This window comes from Hibiscus syriacus, unplaced genomic scaffold, assembly GCF_006381635.1.
Source record: "Hibiscus syriacus cultivar Baekdansim isolate YM2019G1 unplaced genomic scaffold, ASM638163v2 tig00110458_pilon, whole genome shotgun sequence".
Lineage (NCBI taxonomy): Eukaryota > Viridiplantae > Streptophyta > Magnoliopsida > Malvales > Malvaceae > Hibiscus > Hibiscus syriacus.
This window is the reverse complement of record NW_024062745.1, coordinates 2,029,968-2,050,209: the sequence shown is the minus strand read 5'-3', so window position 1 is coordinate 2,050,209 and position 20,242 is coordinate 2,029,968. Positions and strand designations below refer to the sequence as shown.

The 20,242-nt window shown below is 35.0% G+C and overlaps 2 protein-coding genes and 1 pseudogene across 6 annotated transcripts; all 3 read left to right on the top strand.

The window, feature by feature from the left end:
* The first annotated feature begins 1,847 nt into the window (after nt 1-1,847).
* LOC120126543 (AT-hook motif nuclear-localized protein 10-like) lies at nt 1,848-6,429 on the top strand. 4 transcript variants are annotated; one of them, XM_039144696.1, is made up of 7 exons: nt 1,848-2,049; nt 2,322-2,518; nt 2,619-3,246; nt 4,225-4,277; nt 5,114-5,245; nt 5,648-5,809; nt 6,004-6,429. In XM_039144696.1, the coding sequence occupies exons 3-7, from the start codon at nt 2,733-2,735 to the stop codon at nt 6,226-6,228; spliced, it is 1,086 nt and encodes a 361-aa protein (XP_039000627.1). In that variant the 5' UTR covers nt 1,848-2,049; nt 2,322-2,518; nt 2,619-2,732; the 3' UTR covers nt 6,229-6,429. The 4 variants fall into 4 exon arrangements, with proteins under 4 accessions (XP_039000627.1, XP_039000628.1, XP_039000625.1 ...); XM_039144697.1 differs by having other exon boundaries at nt 2,322-2,522; nt 2,708-3,246; XM_039144694.1 differs by having other exon boundaries at nt 2,322-2,522.
* A 2,078-nt stretch (nt 6,430-8,507) lies between these two features.
* On the top strand, nt 8,508-10,728 carry LOC120126544 (increased DNA methylation 3-like). 2 transcript variants are annotated; one of them, XM_039144699.1, is made up of 4 exons: nt 8,508-8,580; nt 9,304-9,500; nt 10,139-10,492; nt 10,556-10,728. In XM_039144699.1, exons 2-3 carry the CDS (start codon nt 9,338-9,340, stop codon nt 10,414-10,416), a joined length of 441 nt encoding a protein of 146 aa, XP_039000630.1. In that variant the 5' UTR covers nt 8,508-8,580; nt 9,304-9,337; the 3' UTR covers nt 10,417-10,492; nt 10,556-10,728. The 2 variants fall into 2 exon arrangements, with proteins under 2 accessions (XP_039000630.1, XP_039000629.1); XM_039144698.1 differs by having other exon boundaries at nt 8,510-8,580; nt 9,301-9,500.
* A 3,394-nt stretch (nt 10,729-14,122) lies between these two features.
* LOC120126478 lies at nt 14,123-18,402 on the top strand (annotated as a pseudogene).
* The last annotated feature ends 1,840 nt before the right edge of the window (nt 18,403-20,242 follow it).

Genomic DNA, 20,242 nt, shown 5'->3' with positions numbered 1-20,242 from the left:
GTTAATTTTGATTTTAATCTTTTTTAAAAATAAAATAATTTTCAAATAAATTGATAATTAAATTTTGATTTCCTTAAAAAAAGTTAACCGAGTCGAACTTTACAACATATTTTCAAGTTATCCTTAAAAGGTGACGTCGTTTGGTTTAATTTTCTTAAAATATATGTTTCACTATATTACACTTATCAAAATAAACTTATCAAATATATCAATCACATTTTAGGGATAACTTTATTATTATTTTTATTTAAATATATCTAAAAAATTATCTTACGTAATTAATATAAGACAAATTATGAAACAAACGAATAATAAATTAATTAATAAAATGGATAAACATTAAATTTATTTTTTAAATAAAATATAAAAAGTAATAGGGTGGAAAATGCAAAGTCGCAATAAAGAGGTAAAGAGGATAGTGTGGAAGAAAAGTGTGTATGATGAAAAGCTGGCGGTGGCTGGACTAATAATAGCAACGTTTATTTATTTATTACAATTTTCTTTTATTTTTATTTATTACATTTTTCTTTTATATTTATAGACCAACTACTCTTTACCAACTCTAATCCATAAATATTTATCCCAAAAAAAACTCTAATCCATAAATTCAGATTGTTTGAACAAAATAAAGCTCTAACTATGAATCTCATCCATTCATTGAATTTAATCTTTAAATTAGTCAAAAATTGGAGAAACTAATCTTTCTACTTTAATTCATCACTCTAGAGTTTTATTTTGATTTAAGACGTATATAATATGATATAATTCTAGGTAGGATAAAAGAATCCGTATCCGACGAGTTCTGACTAGACAAAATTATTTTTTTTATAAAACTGAGTTTTGAATTAGATTTAAAGAGAATTCGTTGTCTCGTATATTAGTGTTTACCATACTAAAATTATAATATTAAATTATTTTTTTTATTTTATATTATTAAATTAAATTAATTAATTTTCGAGCAATTATTTTTATATCTTGATACAATATATGAAAAATTAAAAATTATGTTGTGTCAATTAGAGTCAGCCAAATTATGGGTTAAAATTTCAGACAAGATTAAGGTATAAATGTAATAAAATCATGTTGGATTAACCAAAGATTTACTTCGATCGGTCTCATTATCATCTTCACGTAATTCATATATATTCTCATTAATAATATTTTTTTTAAATAATTAATTTATATATTTTTTAATTATGATTGTAATTAGTTTGAACTTTAAAAATATGAATTTAGTGGATTTCCCCCCAATTGCTTTACAACTAAGGATGGTGGTGGTATCATTTAAAGCCGTAAATTACGTGGTAATTTAAAAGAAACCAACCAATAGGAAAGCAAGTGTCGAATAAAAAGGGAAAGAGCGCGTGCCGGAGTAAATGCAATTAAAAGCTTCTACACTTCCTTCAAAATTTACAATCGCCTAACCTAATTTTTCACTAAATTACAAAAAAACTATTTTTAATTACAAAAAAAAATATAAATAGTCTCAGATTATATTTTTCTAAGTTTACTCCTTAAATTATTATTGTCATCTTATTTTATTTGAAAAATTATTGACTATTTAATTGGAGATAAAAAATTATAATTTCAAAAACAAATTAATAAATAATAATTTAAAATATAAACTAAAATATATATATTTCAAACTAAAATTCGAAAATTAAGTCATGTTTATTTTTCTAATTTATAATTATCTAAATATTTAATGTATAATTAATATATCAGATTTATCATTTATGTAAAAACTAAAAGAAGACTTTTGATTGGATTGTAATAAATATAAATTTATTAGTTTATAGTATTTTAAAATTTATTTTACTGAATTAAATAAGTATACTTTTAAAATAAAACCCTCGAGTAAAAATAAGCAGAGAAAAATATTTATAAAAAAAGTGAAATAAAATATATACTGAAACGCCTAAAAATTCAGATTTCGCAACATTTCTTTAGAAAATAGATGTTTACAGCGCTTTTGCCCTTTGTCCTTCAGAATCTGAAGTTTTTGTTTATCATCCTACTCTTCATCTCTTAATTTTTTTCTATTTATTGGTAAGTTATTTGCATTTTTGGGTTTCCCCCCCTCATATATTCTGTAATTTTGGGATAATAGATTATTATTTTTGTTATATACTGTAAATTTTCGAAAATTCTGTAAAATTGTTCAGAATTTCCATGGTTTTTGAGCCATTATTTTAAAAGATTGCATCTTCATCTATTTTGAGAAACATGAATTCAGTAGATTTGGGGTTTAAACTGAAGAGATTGCAGCAGTTTTTAGGGTTTTAATTTGGAGTTAAGCGATTTTGTTTCTTTTTGTACAGAGATTTTTCACCCTGGGATTTACGAGCAAGCTAAGCTTGTTAGCTCATGGCTTCGTCAGTGAATTTTGAAAGCTCGATCAACTGAAAGTTCGTCGCTCAAGTTGAAAACTCAAAATCCATTTTGATTCATACAAGCTTTTTCAAAAGCCTCCACTTCTCGAGTTTGAGTTCGATCAGTGAGTTCAGTGCTTCAAACAGTGAGTGAGTTCATTTTCAACAATAATTATTATTAGCAGTCAGCATCAGCATAACATTTCATATTTGGGATTATTATAATTTGCTATTTGAAAATTTTAGGTTCTGCTGCTGGTGCTTCGTGATCTAATGAATTACTTAGATAAGAGCAAAGGAAAGAACTAAAAGGGCATATATAATTCAATTTTTAGAACACCAAGCGTACAGGGGAGGAGGATGTCAGGATCTGAGACGGGACTGATGGCCACTAGAGAGCCGTACAGCTTGAGCATGCAACAGACGAGTCCGGTGGCGTCACTGCCGGTGATACAGAACATGCGTTTAGCCTTTAGCGCTGACGGGACAGCTGTGTATAAGCCGCTCGCTTCCGCTTCACCCACATATCAGCCGCAGCATGCTTCCGGCGGCGGTGGGGCGGACGGGGCCACCGGTGGGCCGGCGGTGACTCAAGGGCAAGGGCAAGCTCTGAACATGAGCATGAGCATGGGGAGCGAGCCTTTGAAGAAGAAGAGGGGGAGGCCCAGGAAGTATGGGCCGGAGAGTACATTGCTGCCGTCTTTTGTGCCTCCTCCCTCTGCCAGCGTAACCCAATCCAGTAGCGGAGGAGGATTCCCCTCATCAACTCCTCAGCCACCGCCTTCTGGAGGATCAGCCTCTTCTCCAACTTCAGCAAAAAAACCAAGGGGGAGACCTCCTGGTTCCCTCAACAAGCCTAAACTTAACGCTCTGGGTACTCACTTGATAGTTGATACGTAAAAAAAAATAAAGCATCTCAATCTTTTAATTTAATGGATGACCTTTTGTTTTGGATTGGTAGCCACGACATTTTTTTTCCTCATAGCTTGGTCTTCGAAATGCTTCATGCTTGGGAATTAGCATCTAGGAAAAGGATGTGATTTTCTACTTTTTCTTTTCTTCTCTTTCTTTTGCGGAATATATAGGCATATATACAGACACACACACGTGGGATGTTGATGGCATGCGAGGAGAACAAATGGGCAATGTGGACAAATGATAAAGGAATGATTGTTTTGGTTTTGTTTATGTTTTTATTTTTGGTCTTGGGTTCTGATTTCTGATGGAGGCTGGCTGCAGTGCTGAGTAATGATAGTAATATTAATTAGTAGTATCACAGTACTTACTAGTATTTACCATTAAGTTGCATAAACTACTAGTAGTAAAGAGATTAAGGATAATCAAACTTAACCATACCGATAGTCCAAATAACTACACATAAGAATCTGTGACGCTGTTGAATCATGCCTACATTTGTTGGGATCAAGATTTCGATTCAACTCAATTCTATAGGACTTTAGATTTCAAACACATAACCAGTGTATGCCCTTGCTTCATTTTTTTGTTGCCCTTTTCCTTTCCTCCCCATATCTTTGCTTTCGTGTTTTAATAGCTACTATCTAGCAGGTGACATCTACCAAGAATGCTTATATATACATATTATGTTCACGCACGTTCCTGAATAATACCGAAGGATTGCAGCTTTCTAGTTATTACAAGATTTCTGTTATTTTTTTTTTCATTTTTCTCCTTCAATCACTTTTTCAATATGAAACTATTTTTTTTCATTCTGTGGTTCTGTCTACCTTCTAAAAGAGAAAAAAATCTAAGAAGCCTGAGCTATCTTAGTTCTTGGTTGGTTACTAAGGTGACGTATTTCACTAAAAGAGTTATTTTTTTTTTCATTTTGCAGGATCAAACAGTGTTGGTTTTACGCCCCATGTTATCACTGTTAAAGTGGGAGAGGTTTTTTCTCTTACCCCTTTTAACTTCCATTCCGCCTTTCCCTGGTTTATGTGTAAAACTGTCTTGTTGATTTTACTTGCTAGAGATAACTATTCAGAAATTTTATTCCATTTATTAATGATGACATGCTCATCTTGTTGCAAGATGCAAAAATGTTTGTCATGAGTTGATGAAACTTCTATTATTTACTTTGCTATTGTATGGCTCGTCAGAGCTTTATTTACTCTGGAGAAAAGAGTTATGTCATTAATGCTTTGCATCTTTCATGTGATAAAATAAAAGGTCAAATTGGAGAAATGATTCAAATTTCCGAAATTCCTCTTTCTGACAACGAGAATCAATGGGAACAACAAAGAAATACTTGAGCATACGTAAAATTTAATAATGCTTGCGAGTTTTGCAACTTCACAATGTATAATCAACTTAACACAATATTATGGCCAGTGAGACTTAGCAGCAAGGAGGAAGCTGTGGCCTGTGGGTACTTTTAGGTCCCAGGTTCAAGTCCCACCAAGGTGGGGTTTAGTCCAGATTTATTTTGGTGATTTAGTTTTGATGTATTATTGTTTGTCAAATGAAAAAATATATTTAATTATGCTAAGTGGGAATGAAACACATGATCTTGATGATGATTTTTTAAACTGACATTCCTTAAAGTATAGGGAGATACCTTTCCTCCTCTTGATCCTTTGCTTCACTGGAAGCCTATCATCCATCACTCTAAAATTTGCTGTGCTTCTTTACATAATACAATGGATTAGTTCCTCCGTTGATATAGTATTTGTAGTTAATATGTTGATCTGAAACTAAAATTTTACGTATCTACCTGTTTTTAGGATGTATCATCAAAAATCATGTCATTTTCTCAGCATGGTCCCAGAGCTATCTGCATTCTCTCAGCAAATGGAGCCATATCAAATGTTACTCTTTGCCAACCAGCAACATCTGGTGGAACTGTAACTTATGAGGTTTGTGATCTAAAATATTAGTATCAAAGCAAAAATGCTTTTCTTTTCTTTCTAGCAACTTTTAGTGTCTGGGGGAGGGAGGTAAATAGTAAATACTGGCATCTAGATTCTAGAGCATCAATTTGATCATGTAATTTGTCTATCTATGTCATGTTCATGGATTTTATAGTGCCATAATCGTACTGAAGATATTTTATATTTATATAAACTTGATTCGTTAGCTAAACATTCTTATGTTGTATCACATTTTAGTTATCTTTCTGTATTGTGTCTAATATTGTCAGGTTTAGCATCAACCTATAGATGGATGGTCATATGCTGTTTAAATATCAATTGTATCAGTATCACAACTTGAGTATCTAATATTAATGGCATTCTGTTCCTTTTCCACTAATGGTGCAGGGGAGATTTGAAATCCTGTCACTTTCTGGTTCATTTCTTGTGTCAGAAAATAGTGGTCAGCGGAGCAGAACTGGAGGGCTAAGCGTGTCATTGTCTGGCCCGGATGGTCGGGTTTTAGGTGGTGGTGTAGCTGGCCTTCTAATAGCTGCATCCCCTGTTCAGGTATTTTTTTGGTCTCAATTTTCATTTTCAATTACTGCATATTTTCCCCCCAGAATCGTGCATTGCACGGGATGAATCAACAACACTCGACTAGAAGTAAAAGTTTCCGTAAATTTAACTTACTTAAAAATGATAAATATTTGTGATTGATTATATTGTTAATGATAGTGAGTTATGTGTTGCTTTTATTGCAGGTGGTTTTGGGCACCTTTGTCACGGGCAATCGTAAAGAAACAAAACCAGCATACCATATGGAGGCTCTATCTGCCCCACCAAAGCTTGCTCCGGGGGTTACCAGCTCACCTTCTCATGGTACTTTAAGCGAATCCTCGGGTGGACCGGGTAGCCCAGTTAACCAGAGAATGGGAGGCTGCAATAATAACAACCCACATGGTATGTCAAACTTGCCATGGAAGTAAATCGCGCTTTTAAATCGATAGTCTGTAGTGGGTCAGCTAATGTGTTGTAGGAGGAACCATTCTGTAATTTAAGCAATGTGTATCTGAAGTAGAATTAAGCATTGTGACTCGGTTGCTGCTAGATAGACAAGCTAGAAACGGCTGAGGAGTGTTGTTAGTGTATGCATTTGTAAGGTGAAGGTTAAAGGTGGTGTAAGAAAGAAAAACAGAGAAAGGGAACATGTGTTTTAGCCTTTAGGTGTTGTGTCTGAGATTTGAGATAGTGAATTTGAGTTGCTCTTGTTTTTGTTGCTAATAAGTGAAGTCATTTCACAAAGCTTAATGTTCCCATTTGTAGCCAATCAACCATTCAAGATCTCTCTACCACAACCATAGTAAAGTTTAAAGTACAATATCACAAGCAGTTGTCACGGGTCACTACTCTCCTAAAAGATACGTTTGATAGGATGTGTATTGTCACTGTTTTTAAATTTCATGATCTCCCTTTTCTTTTTTCGATGTGAGATTAATGTTACTCACCTCTCCGAGGCGTGTCTCAATGCTTGCACTATGTTGCCTTTTTTGGCTCTCTTCAACAGTAACCCTTAGAGTGCAAAAGTCTGGTCAGAATCCTTCTTGCGTTTACAGGATCCACTCTTTTCGCCACTCGCCATGTGTGCTGCAACAACTAAGAAAAATGCTGGTCGTATTCCGAACATTGATCGGAATAAGAAAGGTCCGATAGCTCTGAGGAGTGACAATGGTTCTATGGGTGGGAACCAAGCAGTAGGGAAGCGTAGAATGATTCCAGTCGCACGAAACACCCATGGATATATTGTCGGTCCGGCCAAACTTTTAATTTGCCTATTCTGCAAGTATGAGATGGTTGTTGCCATGTCCTCACGAGGACTCGCCGTTGGAACATATCCAAATTGACGAGTTCATAAAATTTTAAAAGATAAAAATAAATTATCAATAAAAGATGCAAAATCAATTAAATTATATGAAAATTTAACAGCTACCCTCCATCTTCTTTAATTCGTTCCTGTTACCAAACATGAGATTTTATTACACAAGTGTCATACCATGTCAACTATCATCATCATCATACACTAACAATTTTACTAATAAAAATTAGGGATGTAAATGAATAGAACGTTCAGTGAACTATTCGTGAATCATTCGTATAACGATTGTTTATGTTCGTTTGTTAAGTTAGATAAACGAACTTGAACAAAAAAAAATATGTTCATTTAACAAACGAATGTTCATGAACAACCTCGTTTACCCGATTCCCCTTTTCCTTTTATTTTATTTTTACATTTTAAATATCGGTGAAGATATGGATTAAATTGAACACATGATAAAAAAATGAATTTTAAACTATGAATTTTAAAGAGTTTAAGAACTAGTGGTGTAATTTTATCACTTTTCTTAAACTTGCAAATGAAACTAAAAATTGAATATACAAATGAGCATAAACAAACACTAAACCAACATGCTCATGAACACATTCATGAACTTATAAACAAATAGATAAATGAACACGAACACTTTCAAAAATAGATAAACGTACACGCTATTAAAAATTTAAACGACCACGAACCAAACACGAACACTTTAAAAAATAAACAAACGAACACCTACATAACATTATTCGTTCAAACTCGGTCCATTTACACCTCTAATAAAAATTAGAATGGATCATTGAGTATTTTATTTCTGGTGCTTTATGCGAAAGTAGAGGAACTAAATTGATCTTGTTCCTCTAATAAAGATTATATGTTTGGATCAATTGCTATATTAGTATCTGTTTAGACCGATAACTGTATAAGTGATAATGTCATAATTCACACACAAAAAATATTAATATTTTGTATCAATAAAATTATATATCAAAAACATTTCTTCTAAGTCTAGTTAAGTATTTATCTCTATATTTTATGAAAATTATGGAAGTAATTATTATACTTTAATTTCTAATAACTTAATCATCATAATTTATGAGAAAAATTAATCAATCTTAAAATTTAAATACAAGAAATTAGCAAAAATAACAATCCAGTTATCTATATGTAATAAATTAATAAAAAATAAAAAATAAAAAATTCATATTTACGGGTTTACTAATAACCGAACTATTTTCAATTTTCATTGAATATGGGACCTGATTTTTAACAAATTAAATAGGGATTAATTTATCAATTTTGATAAAGTTAAGGGATGGGATTCAGAATTTACATTTCTTTGGAAAACATCCTTTAAAATTCCCGACCTTTTCTCATTTCTTTTCAATCATCCCCGTAGCCGGAGAAGCCTCTTACCAATCACTATTTCCTTCGAGTTTCCGACGGACCAAGAAGATTAAATAAGGTATTTTTGAAACCCTAAAATTAACTTGAAGATTTCTAATTGATTCATACGAGATTTTGAGTTATCTGCTCTTTGACTCTGCATCTTTCTGCTACATTTTATTCTGTTTTTCGATCAAATTGCTATTTTCCGTTACACTGTTATTTACGGCCGCAAGCCGCTACTATTGTTGTTCGCACCGCTAGATCTTTGCGGCGGACGGCACCCTAAACTACTTGCATAGAAATATCTTTTCCATGGTTCACATTAAGCTTGCCATATTATTCTACTAGAGAGTTTTGCAGATCTGATGAGATGAAATGGATTATTCCCCCCCCCCCCCCCCCGCCCCAACAAAAAAAAAGATTTCAAATGGATCGAATTGACAGCAGAAATTCGAATTCTGTTCACATTGAAAGCTCATAAAAATGATTTGAAACTTTGCATTTTCATATCATGCAGTGACTCAGTGAGTAAAAATGTTCAACTTTTGCTGTTACTCATTTATTGACCATGGGTTACACTGATCAAAGGGGGGCAGGTAGGTTGGCTTGTCGGTTCTTCCAGGCCTTTCTTTTATGTTCTACACCATGTAGTTTGTTGATCTAACTATATTTAAAGCATTTCATAGGCTATAGAACTAGAGTATGATGTTGGTTGACAAGCACATACATATAATTCAGTTACTTCATTTGGATGTATTTTCTTAACTGTACATGTGTTTTGTTTCGGTGATACCAGTAGACGGTTTTGTGGCTGACGTGTGTAAAGGGAAGTCATGGGCGGTGAAGATTTTGCAGAGTCAAAGGTGAAGCCATCTGTTGTTTTAACTGGAGCTGCAAAGGAATCTAATGGACCATCCATTGGTATTCTTGACATTGGTGCTAGTCAAAATGCCTTCCTTTTCCGAGTTGCGTTGCCAAGTATCAGGATCGATCAAAGTAAGTTTCTATCTTTAACTATGTTATTAATAATTTAATAGCATGTAAAATTAATGTTGTCAAGGCATTCGCCTAGGCAAGCAAGCGCTTGAGCTTTAGACAACAAAAATACCTTAGATCCTTTCGGGCAAGGCCCATTTGATAGGACACACTTGTAGTGCTCCTAGGCATGCTTTTTCACATGGTGGCGGGCGTTGAAAAAAGGCCCATAAGAAAGGGATAGTATCAAACTCTCCGTAAGGAAATAATTCATATTGAACAACAAAGGTTTGCATGATTTGCGGATGAAATAATTCTTTCTTTAGAGTTAATTTATATAAGCTTATTATTATTATTATAGACAGTTAACACAGAAAATCACACACATACGTATTGTGGTTTACTTCACTCAGGCAAGCACTTTTTTCGCGCCTTGTGCCTGAAGGGTTCAGTGTCTAGACTGTGTTGTGCCCTTGTCAGTAAAAATACAATGCACCAATATGGATGTTTTTTACTTTTCCTCTAACTAGGAATGACATTACTGGTCTAAAAAAAGGCAATTGCAATTGCCATCTGGTGTGACCCTTGCTATCCTGTTGAACAAAAAGTTATAAATGAAGATGAGTAGATGACTGAGTTTGTAATGTTGGTTTCACCAGGTAAGTTGAAATGTGAGATCCAACGCGATGGAAAGGTTCTTATACAGGGTATAATACCACAAGGCACCGAAGTGCTGCGGGGATTATCGAAAAAATGTGAGATGAGAAACGAGATGTTCTGCTCTCCAGGACCATTCACCATTTCCTTTACTCTGCCTGGACCAGTTGATCCACGATTGTTTTCTCCAACCTTCCGTCCTGATGGCATTCTGGAAGTGGTGGTCTTGAGAATCAGTAGGCCAATTGATCCAGTGGATGCCTGGGCTCCACCTTCTTGAGATTGTAGCTCCAGCTCCAGCTCCAGCATCTCAGTGTTAAGTTTAGGAAAATGGCCTATCAAAACCAGAGTTATATACTTCATATTGGTCTAAAGTTGAAAAACAAAGCCCAAGGGACACCAATGTAGCAAGGAAACAAACCATGTTTAAAGTGCGGGTTTGAAGTTTTTCTGAGTCGTAAAAAACAATTTTATGAATCGACTGGTTAAAAGGTACGGACATTACCGTTGCCGGTCGCTTTTTACATTGCTGTTTGTATTGGTAAGTTATCTTGAGCTTTTCCCTAGGACATACTTTGCTCTTTCGTTGCAACCTTTCTCGTTTCTCTGAACTTTCGACCACATTGAGTTTAAACACGATAAACAAGGGGGCGAGGTTTGGGGTTCGTGAAGTAGGGTCGATGGAATTGTAGGGGGAAACAGTCAATCTCTTTGAGCAGATGATGTGAAATATTAAAGCTGGTTACATAATGATAATAAAAAAAGACCGTAAGGGTGCGTTTGGTTCACGGAATGTAAGATTACCAGTGGGAATAAAAGATTACCAGGGAATAGGATTACTGGGAATGTTGTATTTTGTGTTTGGTTGGTTTATCAGGAATGTAAGATTACCGTGTTTGGTCAAAGGAATAAAAGATTATTGGAATGTATATTTGACCAAATTGTCCTTATTATATATTTGTATATATTACAAATTGTAAAATATTTATATATTTTCTTTAAAAATTAAATTCATAATATTATATAATTTTTTTTACAAAATTAAAAATATAAAAAATGTTTAATGAAAGGGTAAAAAAAATTTAACCCCTAAACTTCATATAAAATTTTAATTATAGACTTTTTTTGTAAATCTAAAATAATTTAAGGATAAATTTGTAATTTAACATTCGTATAATTTTTATTATTCAATGACAGAAGAAGGATATTTTTGAAAAAAAATAAAAATTTAAGGGCATTTTAGTCCAAAACGCCGGTAATGTTATAATACCTAAAGGAATGGAGGTAATGACATTCCCGGTAATATACCCCAAAAAATCTACTATTGGTAATAAAACATTACCGGGAATGAGATTCCCGGCCAACCAAACATGGGAATGTGGGATTCCCATCCCATGGGAATCCCACATTCCTTGAACCAAACACCCCCTAAAGGTTTGATAGTTTCTAAAAAGGTTTTAAAGGTTTAAATATATAAAAGGTGCCCAAAGTATGATTTTGGTTTCAGTTTAATGCTTAACATTTATTTTGTTTCAGTTTGGTGTCTAACGTTTTATTTTGTAATTCAAATTGGGTTAGACCGTTAAGTTTGGCCGTTAAGTGACGTGTCACAATATGGTAATCTTAAAAATTTTATTTAAAATTAAAAAATTAAAATTATATATATATATATATATATATTAAAAGAAAACAAATTTTGAAATAAACCTTAAACTTTAAAAACATTCATTTCGACCCCTAAACCCACACTGCCACCGCGAAACCCGACCTCCCTCCTCTCAGCGACTAAAACCCCTATGAAATCGTAATTGATTGATGAATAATCAATATTTATATCTAGCGAACCTCAGGATGAAAATAAAAACAAATTTTGAAATAAACCTTAAACTTTAAAAACATTCATTCGACCCCTAAACCCACACTGGCCACCGCGAAACCCGACCTCCCCTCCTCTCAGCGACTAAAACCCCTATGAAATCGTAATTGATTGATGAATAATCAATATTTTATATCTAGCGAACCTCAGGATGAAAATAGTAATCCCACGTGATTCCGACGGCCAATCGATCGTTGACCAATCACGATTTCATAGAGGTTTTGGTTGCCGAGGAGTCGGGTGGAGCTTCGTCGACGGTAAAAGGCGATGGTATGCATAAGTTTAGGGGTTGAAATGAAAGTTTTCAAAGTTTTACGTTTATTTCAAAATTTGTTTTCTTTATAAAAATATATATATTTTTAAATAAAAAATTTTAAAATTACCATGTTGTGACACGTGTCACTTAACGGTTCGTCATGACCTGATCCGATTTAAGTTACGAAATGAAACGTTAGACACCAAATTAAAATGAAATAAACTATAGACACTAACCTAGAACCACATGCATACATTGGGCATCTTTTGTATATTTAGCATTTCTAAAATTAAGCCTTTAACGCTATATGCATTCGCCTTTGATGTTATCCTTCAAGAGGGCTTATTTGAAAGAAAAAAATATCATGGTTTAAATTATCAAAGAATAAACTTTAAGAGCATGATTGCAAAATTGAATATATATATATATACACTAATGATTATTCTACGCTCGACGAGCAGCGAAGAATACGGCTAACGACGAGCAATATTAATTTAATTTATAAAAATTTAAATTCTAAGTACTTAGCGTATAATTATAAAAAAATTAAAAATTTCAAAATATTTGGTATACACATTTGGTCACTGTTACTTATATATTCTATCAATTTGATCCTAATTTTAACAAATTAAAATAAACTTAACCCTCAAATCAAATGATACCACATATAATGACCTAAAATTTAACTTTTTTTATTTAAATTTATTTTAATTTTAAAATTTACGAAATATTTTTATTTATAAAAAAACTATACAAACATCACATTTCAAATTATATTTTCTGCTCTCACTTTTTTGTTGTTTAAAACATGCCTACTTTCAGTTACAGCTTCATTCCCCCCCCCCCCTCTCTTCTGGCTAGTAAAGCCAATCAATGCATCTATCCTTGTCAAGAACTAACAAACTCACATTCCAAATTATTCAACAGTGTAACGAATGGGGCATTCTTGTATTCAATACATGACATCTTATTCTTCTGACAAAGTCTGAGAAGAACCAAAGATTGGTAACAGAAAATTTTCTTTCTAGCCAAACAAATACATTCAACTCCCTACATACCTAGAAACAATATGCAGAAACATTGGCGAAACCCCATTATTGTAAAGAGATAGCTTGAAAACCTTATAAAGATACCTGCATCAAAAAATAATTATGTAATAGTCAGCGATCATAAAAAAGTACATTCATTTAGCACCATGTTTCACTTGGCACTCAGAGAAGAACTCTAGACTATGGTACTAAATTGCAGCCGCAACGAAGTGTAACGGCCGCATCATAACGTTTCACGGTCACTGCGACATCACAACTACATCCTCAATATAGAAACAGTATTTTTTAAGAATAGATCACGTCGTAACATCCGCAACACTTGTAACCGCAATTTAGTACCATGTCTAACAGTCCTACAATGAGCAACACTTAATGTGCCTTTACTCGGCATAGAATTTTAACCATTATCTATTAATAAAGCTTGTCATTGAAACAATTAGGCCTGAAACCTACAACAATCAGACAAATAAAAGCAATGGCCAGCTAACAAATATTCATTGGTGAAAAGATGAAGGCCGCTGCTCTGTAGCCATTGCTGCTACAATTGGTAACTTTTGCGGGGATGGGATAATGCTACCATTGCTGGTACTTGCTTCTTTCACATGCTACCTTCCTGTTTCTTGGATTACATTATGGTATTTCTATGCTTCCTGATAATGCTGGGTGAGATTTATTGAAACAAGGGTTCGAACAAACGTTATCGATACTTGTTTTGCATCGTTTCCCTTGTTTCTTACACCCATCATCTGCCCTATTTGCTGCTCAAATCCATTTCCTTGCCTGAATCCTTAATATTTGCTGTCAGGAGCAATTGTGTACATTAAGAATGACCTCGATCTCGGAACAAGCGTTGAAGGCCTTGTGGTGGCTATGTCACTGATTGGAGCCACAGCTATTACTACATGCTCTGGAGCTATATCGGATTGGCTTGGTCGGCGTCCGATGCTGATAATTTCCTCATGCTTCACTTCGTTAGGGTTTGGTCATGTTGTGGTCACCTAATGTCTATATTTTGTGCATAGCCAGGCTATTAGATGGGTTTGGAATTGGTTTAGCTGTCACTCTTGTCCCAGTTTATACATCCAAGACTGCCCATCGGAGATAAGGGGATTGTTAAATACATTACGACAATTCACCGGTTCCGGGAGAATGTTTTTGTCATATTGTATGGTTTTTGGGATGCCATTGATGGACTCACCGAGTTGGAGTTTGATGCTTGGAGTTCTATCGATCCCTTCTCTCTAGTATTTTGCCTTGACGGTTCTTTATTTGCCCGAATCTCCTCGGTGACTCGTGAGTAAAGGGAAGATGCTTGAGGCAAAACAGGTTCTTCAGAGATTGCGTTGCAGGGAAGACGTTTCATGTTCTTCTTTTCCTCCTCTTTTCTTTGTCATGACTTGAAAATGTTGGGACTTGAATATTGAATTGTTAGATATACTTCTAAGAGCTAATGGCATAACTTGTTGCTTGTTTTACGGGATCCTGTGAGAGGCGTTACATAAATTATGAACAAGCATAAGCTATAAAACCGATCAATTTTTATGATAGGAGTGAATCTTGCTGAGACCTCTTTGATCTGCAGGTGAGATGGCTCTGCTGGTTGAGGGCCTCGGCATTGGAGGTGAAACTTCTATAGAAGAATACCTAATAGGTCCTGCCGATGAACTTGATGAAGGTCACGAACCTTGCGCCGACAAAGACAAAATTAGATTATATGGATCTCAAGTGGGCCTTTCGTGGGTTGCCAAGCCTGTCACCGGACAAAGCATTCTTAGTCTCACCTCTCGTCAGGGAAGCATGGTGAACCAAAGTGTATCCCTTATTGACCCCCTAGTGACATTATTTGGCAGTGTGCACGAGATGCTTCCCGAGACAGGGAGCACACGCAGTATGCTTTCTCAGAATTTCGGAAGCATGTTTAGTACAGCAGAGCCTCATGTTAGAAATGAACATTGGGATGAGGAGAGCTTGAAGAGGGAAGGTGACGACTATGCATCGGATGCTGCAGGGGGTGACTGATGATAATTTGCATAGCCCGTTAATCTCACGTCAAACAACGAGCTTGGACAAGGACATGGTTCCCCCGGCTACCCATGGCAGTACTCTAAGCATGAGACGTCACAGCACGCTTGTGCAAGACTGTAGAATCGGTTGGTGGCACAGGAATAGGAGGTGGTTGGCAGTTGACATGGAAATGGTCTGAGCGAGAAGGTTAGGATGGAAAGAAGGAAGGAGGGTTTAAAAGGATTTATTTGCACGAGGAGGGAATTCTGGGATCTCGACGCGGGTCTCTTGTATCACTTCCCGGTAATGATATACCTGTAGAATGTGAGTTTATCCAGGCTGCTGCCTTAGTGAGCCAACCTGCTCTTTACTCCAAGGAGCTTATGGATCAGCGTCCTGTCGGACCAGCAATGGTTCATCCTGCTGAAACTGCATCAAAAGTACCACTTTGGGCTGCTCTTCTTGACCCGGGAGTGAAACTTGCATTATTAGTTGGAGTTGGAATTCAGATACTTCAGCAGGTAGTCAGCTGTTATATTTTTCGAAATCTGTTCGCTAAGAACAATGTGCTTCGGAAAACAACCAATCCATACCGCTTTAACCCGCACTACGGTTCCTGTGGTACGTTAAACAAACTTTCGAATTCTGTGAAGTTCTCTGGCATAAATGGAGTTCTCTACTACACTCTTCAAATTATCTAAGGTGACGTTTGATTCGCTGGAATGTTTATGAGAGAATTAGAATTTGTGAAAGAATTGGAATTTGTAGGAATTGGAATCTAATTCCATATTCTGTTTGGTTCGCAGACATGTCAGATGAATTTGATTTCAGTAATGTAAAATGACAGAATTGTCTTTCTTATTTTTTTATTTTATTTTAATTTATTTTACAACTTACATGTAGTAATATTAAAAAATTTAAAAATTAAATTTTCATTTTAATGATTGATTATTCATTTCAATAAAAAAATCAATAAACATTATAAGTTAAAATCATCGCAATCAAAATATGTTAATAAGTTACCAAAAGATAGAGTAATATTTCGATACATTCCAATCGGAATATGTTAAGTTACCAAAAACTATTTTTATTCAATATATGAATTAGAAAGACCCGACACGACTCAAAATAAAAAAATTATTTTTATTCAATAAAAACATTGACTTAATTGAAAAAAATTATATATAGAGGGGTATTATTATAATTATTCTTAAATATATAAGGTAAAATTATATATTTTTTTCGGGTCGGTCCGGTTTTTTTCACCCTAAACCCGACCTGACCCGAATATCACACTTAAAAAAACCGACCCGACTCAACCCGAATATCACACTTAAAAAATCCGACCCGAATAAAATAAAGTTTCATCCGACCCGACCCGAATATATGAATTTAAAATCTGACCCGACCCGAAATAATAAAAAAATATTTTTATTTAATAAAAACAGTGACTTAATCCGAGCCGACCCGAATTATATATATTTTTGGGTCAGTCCAGTTTTTTTCACCTTAAACCCGAACCCGACCCGACCCGAATATCATACTTAAAAAACCCGATCCGACCCGACCCGAATATCACACTTAAAAAATCCGACCCGAACAAAATAAAGTTTCATCCGACCCGACCCGACCCGAATATATGAATTAGAAATCCGACCCGACCCGAAATAATAAAAAATTATTTTTATTTAATAAAAAAAGTGACTTAATCCGACCCGAACCGAATTATATATATTTTCGGGTCGGTCCGATTTTTTCACCCTAAACTCGAACCCGACCCGACCCGAATATCACACTTAAAAAACCCGACCCGAACAAAATAAAGTTTCATCCGAGCCGACCCGAATATATGAATTAGAAATCCAACCCGACCCGACCCAAAATAATAAAAAATTATTTTTATTTAATAAAAACAGTGACTTAATACGACCCGACCTGAAATATATATATTTTCGGGTCGGTCCGGTTTTTTTCACCCTAAACCCGAATCCGACCCGAATATCACACTTAAAAAAACCCGATCCGACCCGACCAAAATAAAGTTTCACCCGACCCGACCCGAATATATGAATTAAAAACCCGACCCGAAATAAAAAAAAAAGTATTCAATATATGAATAAGTTACCAAATGATTAATGAGGGTAGTATGGTCAAATTTCAATTCCCTCCGACAAGGGAATTGAATTCCATCCATTTTTTGATGTAATTCACTTTCTCTCGTTTGATGGAATTGAATTCCATCAGGGATTCTAATTCCCTTGGAAAACTTGAACTAAACATGGGAAAGTGATGAAATTGGATTCTAATTCCCATCAATTTCAAGGGATTCCATCCAATCAAACGCTACCTAAGAGGCAGGTGTCGAAGCTCTTCTTTCGAACTTGACTTTGTTCAACTTCTGCATCGCTTCTTATTAGTGCATTCACAACCTTGCTAATGCTTCCCTGCATAGGTGTAGCCATGAAGCTCATGGATATATTAGGCAGAAGGTAATTTTCGGTTTTTCAAATATTCTTTTCAACTTGTAATGCTTGTAATATTCTACTTCAGCAAATGGAAAGAAACTAATACTCGTACCGTGTGCAGGCGGCTGCTACTCACCACGATACCGGTGCTTATCGTGTAGCTAATCGTTCTAGTATTCAGTGAAATTGTGGATTTGGGGACAGTCGTAAATGCCGCCATTTCAACTGCGTGTGTCATTATCTACTTCTGCTGCTTTGTGATGGGCTATGGACCGATACCAAATATCCTCGGCTCGGAGATCTTTCCGACAAGGGTCCGCGGCCTTTGTATCGCGGTCTGCGCTTTGGTTTACTGGATCGGATACATCATTGTCACTTACACTCTGCCCGTGATGCTCAGTTCTATAGGCCTCGCCGGCGTCTTTGGAATGTACGCCGTCGTGTGTCTGATATCCTGGGTGTTTGTGTTCTTGAAAGTCCGGAGACCAAAGGGAAACCACTCGAAGTCATCACCGAGTTCTTCGCCGTGTACGACAGGCCGCTGCTACGAACGAGTAACCAACTCAACTCTCTGGCTTTTACATGGTGTCAATTCCTCCGCAATTTCACCTGTTAAGAAGCATCAAATGTATGTCTATACATAAATTGGTAGTGCATCCAATGTTAATATTTATACTAAAACTCATATAACATGTGATGTGATTGCATAAAATAAATATGTATTTAAGATGATCTTTTTAATAAAATGAAAAGGTAAAAACTCTGTATCAACGTGAATAAGATACATAAAAAACGAGATTAAATTTTGCTCAAGATAATAAATTAAACTTGCGTCTTTAAATTAACATTTATAAATTAAGTTTTTACTACTTTATTTTTAAATGTAATTATAAAATGACAAATCTATCAGGCAGACAATGAAAGGACATTTATCAGAAGCGTTCAACAGGTGTCCGAAGCAGACAATGAAAGGAGATTTTTTTTTATATATAATTACAGATTGAAATTTAGGTCGGCAAGGAAAGGGCTTGATTTTGTTATTTTTTTTTGAAGTGGACGAATCTTTGAAAAAAACCAATTACGATCTATCACGTTCGGACTCACCACGTAGATATCACGTGCTTTAATCTATACATGTTGCGGAAGACGGTTATCAGATAAAGCAAAATCGTAACTAATAATTTGAGAAAATAAAAATGAAGATAAAGAATACACAAAATTTACGTGGAAAATTCCTAAATAATGTAGGGTAAAAACCACGGGCAACAGTTGAAGAATTTCACTATGAGAAAATATGAATTACAACTTCTCTCAATCTACCAAGGAGAAAACAATGATAATTCTCTCTTGATAAAAATGAGAAAACAACTCTCAAGAAACTCTCTAAATTCTTCTAGTATTGGAAGAAAGCTAGAATGCTTTGGGATGGTTTTAAGCTAAATGAGCTAGGGTATTATAGTTGAAGCCTAAGAACTAATTTGTAAATACCCTAAAGTTTAGTGACTAAATTGAATTATCCCATTTTATATTTTCAACAAAAGGGGCCATGCACCTTTCGATGCATTAATTTATGCACATTTCGGTGCTAGTCAACAATCTCTCACTTGAAGATTTGATTGGAACAATCATATCTTCACATCATTCTTTCTACCTTGTACATTCATGTTGCTTACGTCTCTGACAGGCCACAGGAGGATTGACAGCAGGTAAATTTATCAGCCTTGATCGCATTCATCATGAAATCTGCTATGTTGTCTTTGGTATGGATCTTTTGCATATCTACTGTCCCTTCTTCCACCTTTTCACGAATGAAATGGTACTGAACTCGTATGTGCTTTGTCCTTGAATGAAATGTTGGATTCCTTGCTAGATGCAAGGTGTTTTGATTGTCACAAAACAGAGAGACATACTCTTGATTGTGACCAAGCTCCTCCAATAACATCTTCAACCAAATTATTTCTTTATTGGCTTATGTAGCTGCTACATATTCTGATTCTGTTGTTGACGTAGCCACAACTAACTGCAATTTTAAAACCCAGCTTACAGCTCCACCAGCAATTTTGAACACATATCATGTAGTAGATTTGCTTTTATCCAAATCAATTCATAGTCAGAATCTACATACCCATTTATTAGTAAATTTGATCCTCCATAACATAATGCAACATTTGAGGTCCCTTTGATGTATCTCAGGATTCTCTTTACTGTATTCCAATGCTCTTTGTCTGGATTCACCATGTACCGACTAACCACTCCCACTGCTTATGCAATGTCTGGTCTTGTGCATATCATAGTGAACATTAAACTTCCCACTGCTGATGCATATGGTACTCGAGACATCTTCATCCTCTCTTCTTCACTGTTAGGACTCATAATGGAGGATAATTTGAAGTTAATAGGAAGAGTGGTAGAAATTGGCTTACAATCTTGTATGTTGAATCGTGACAAGATCTTCT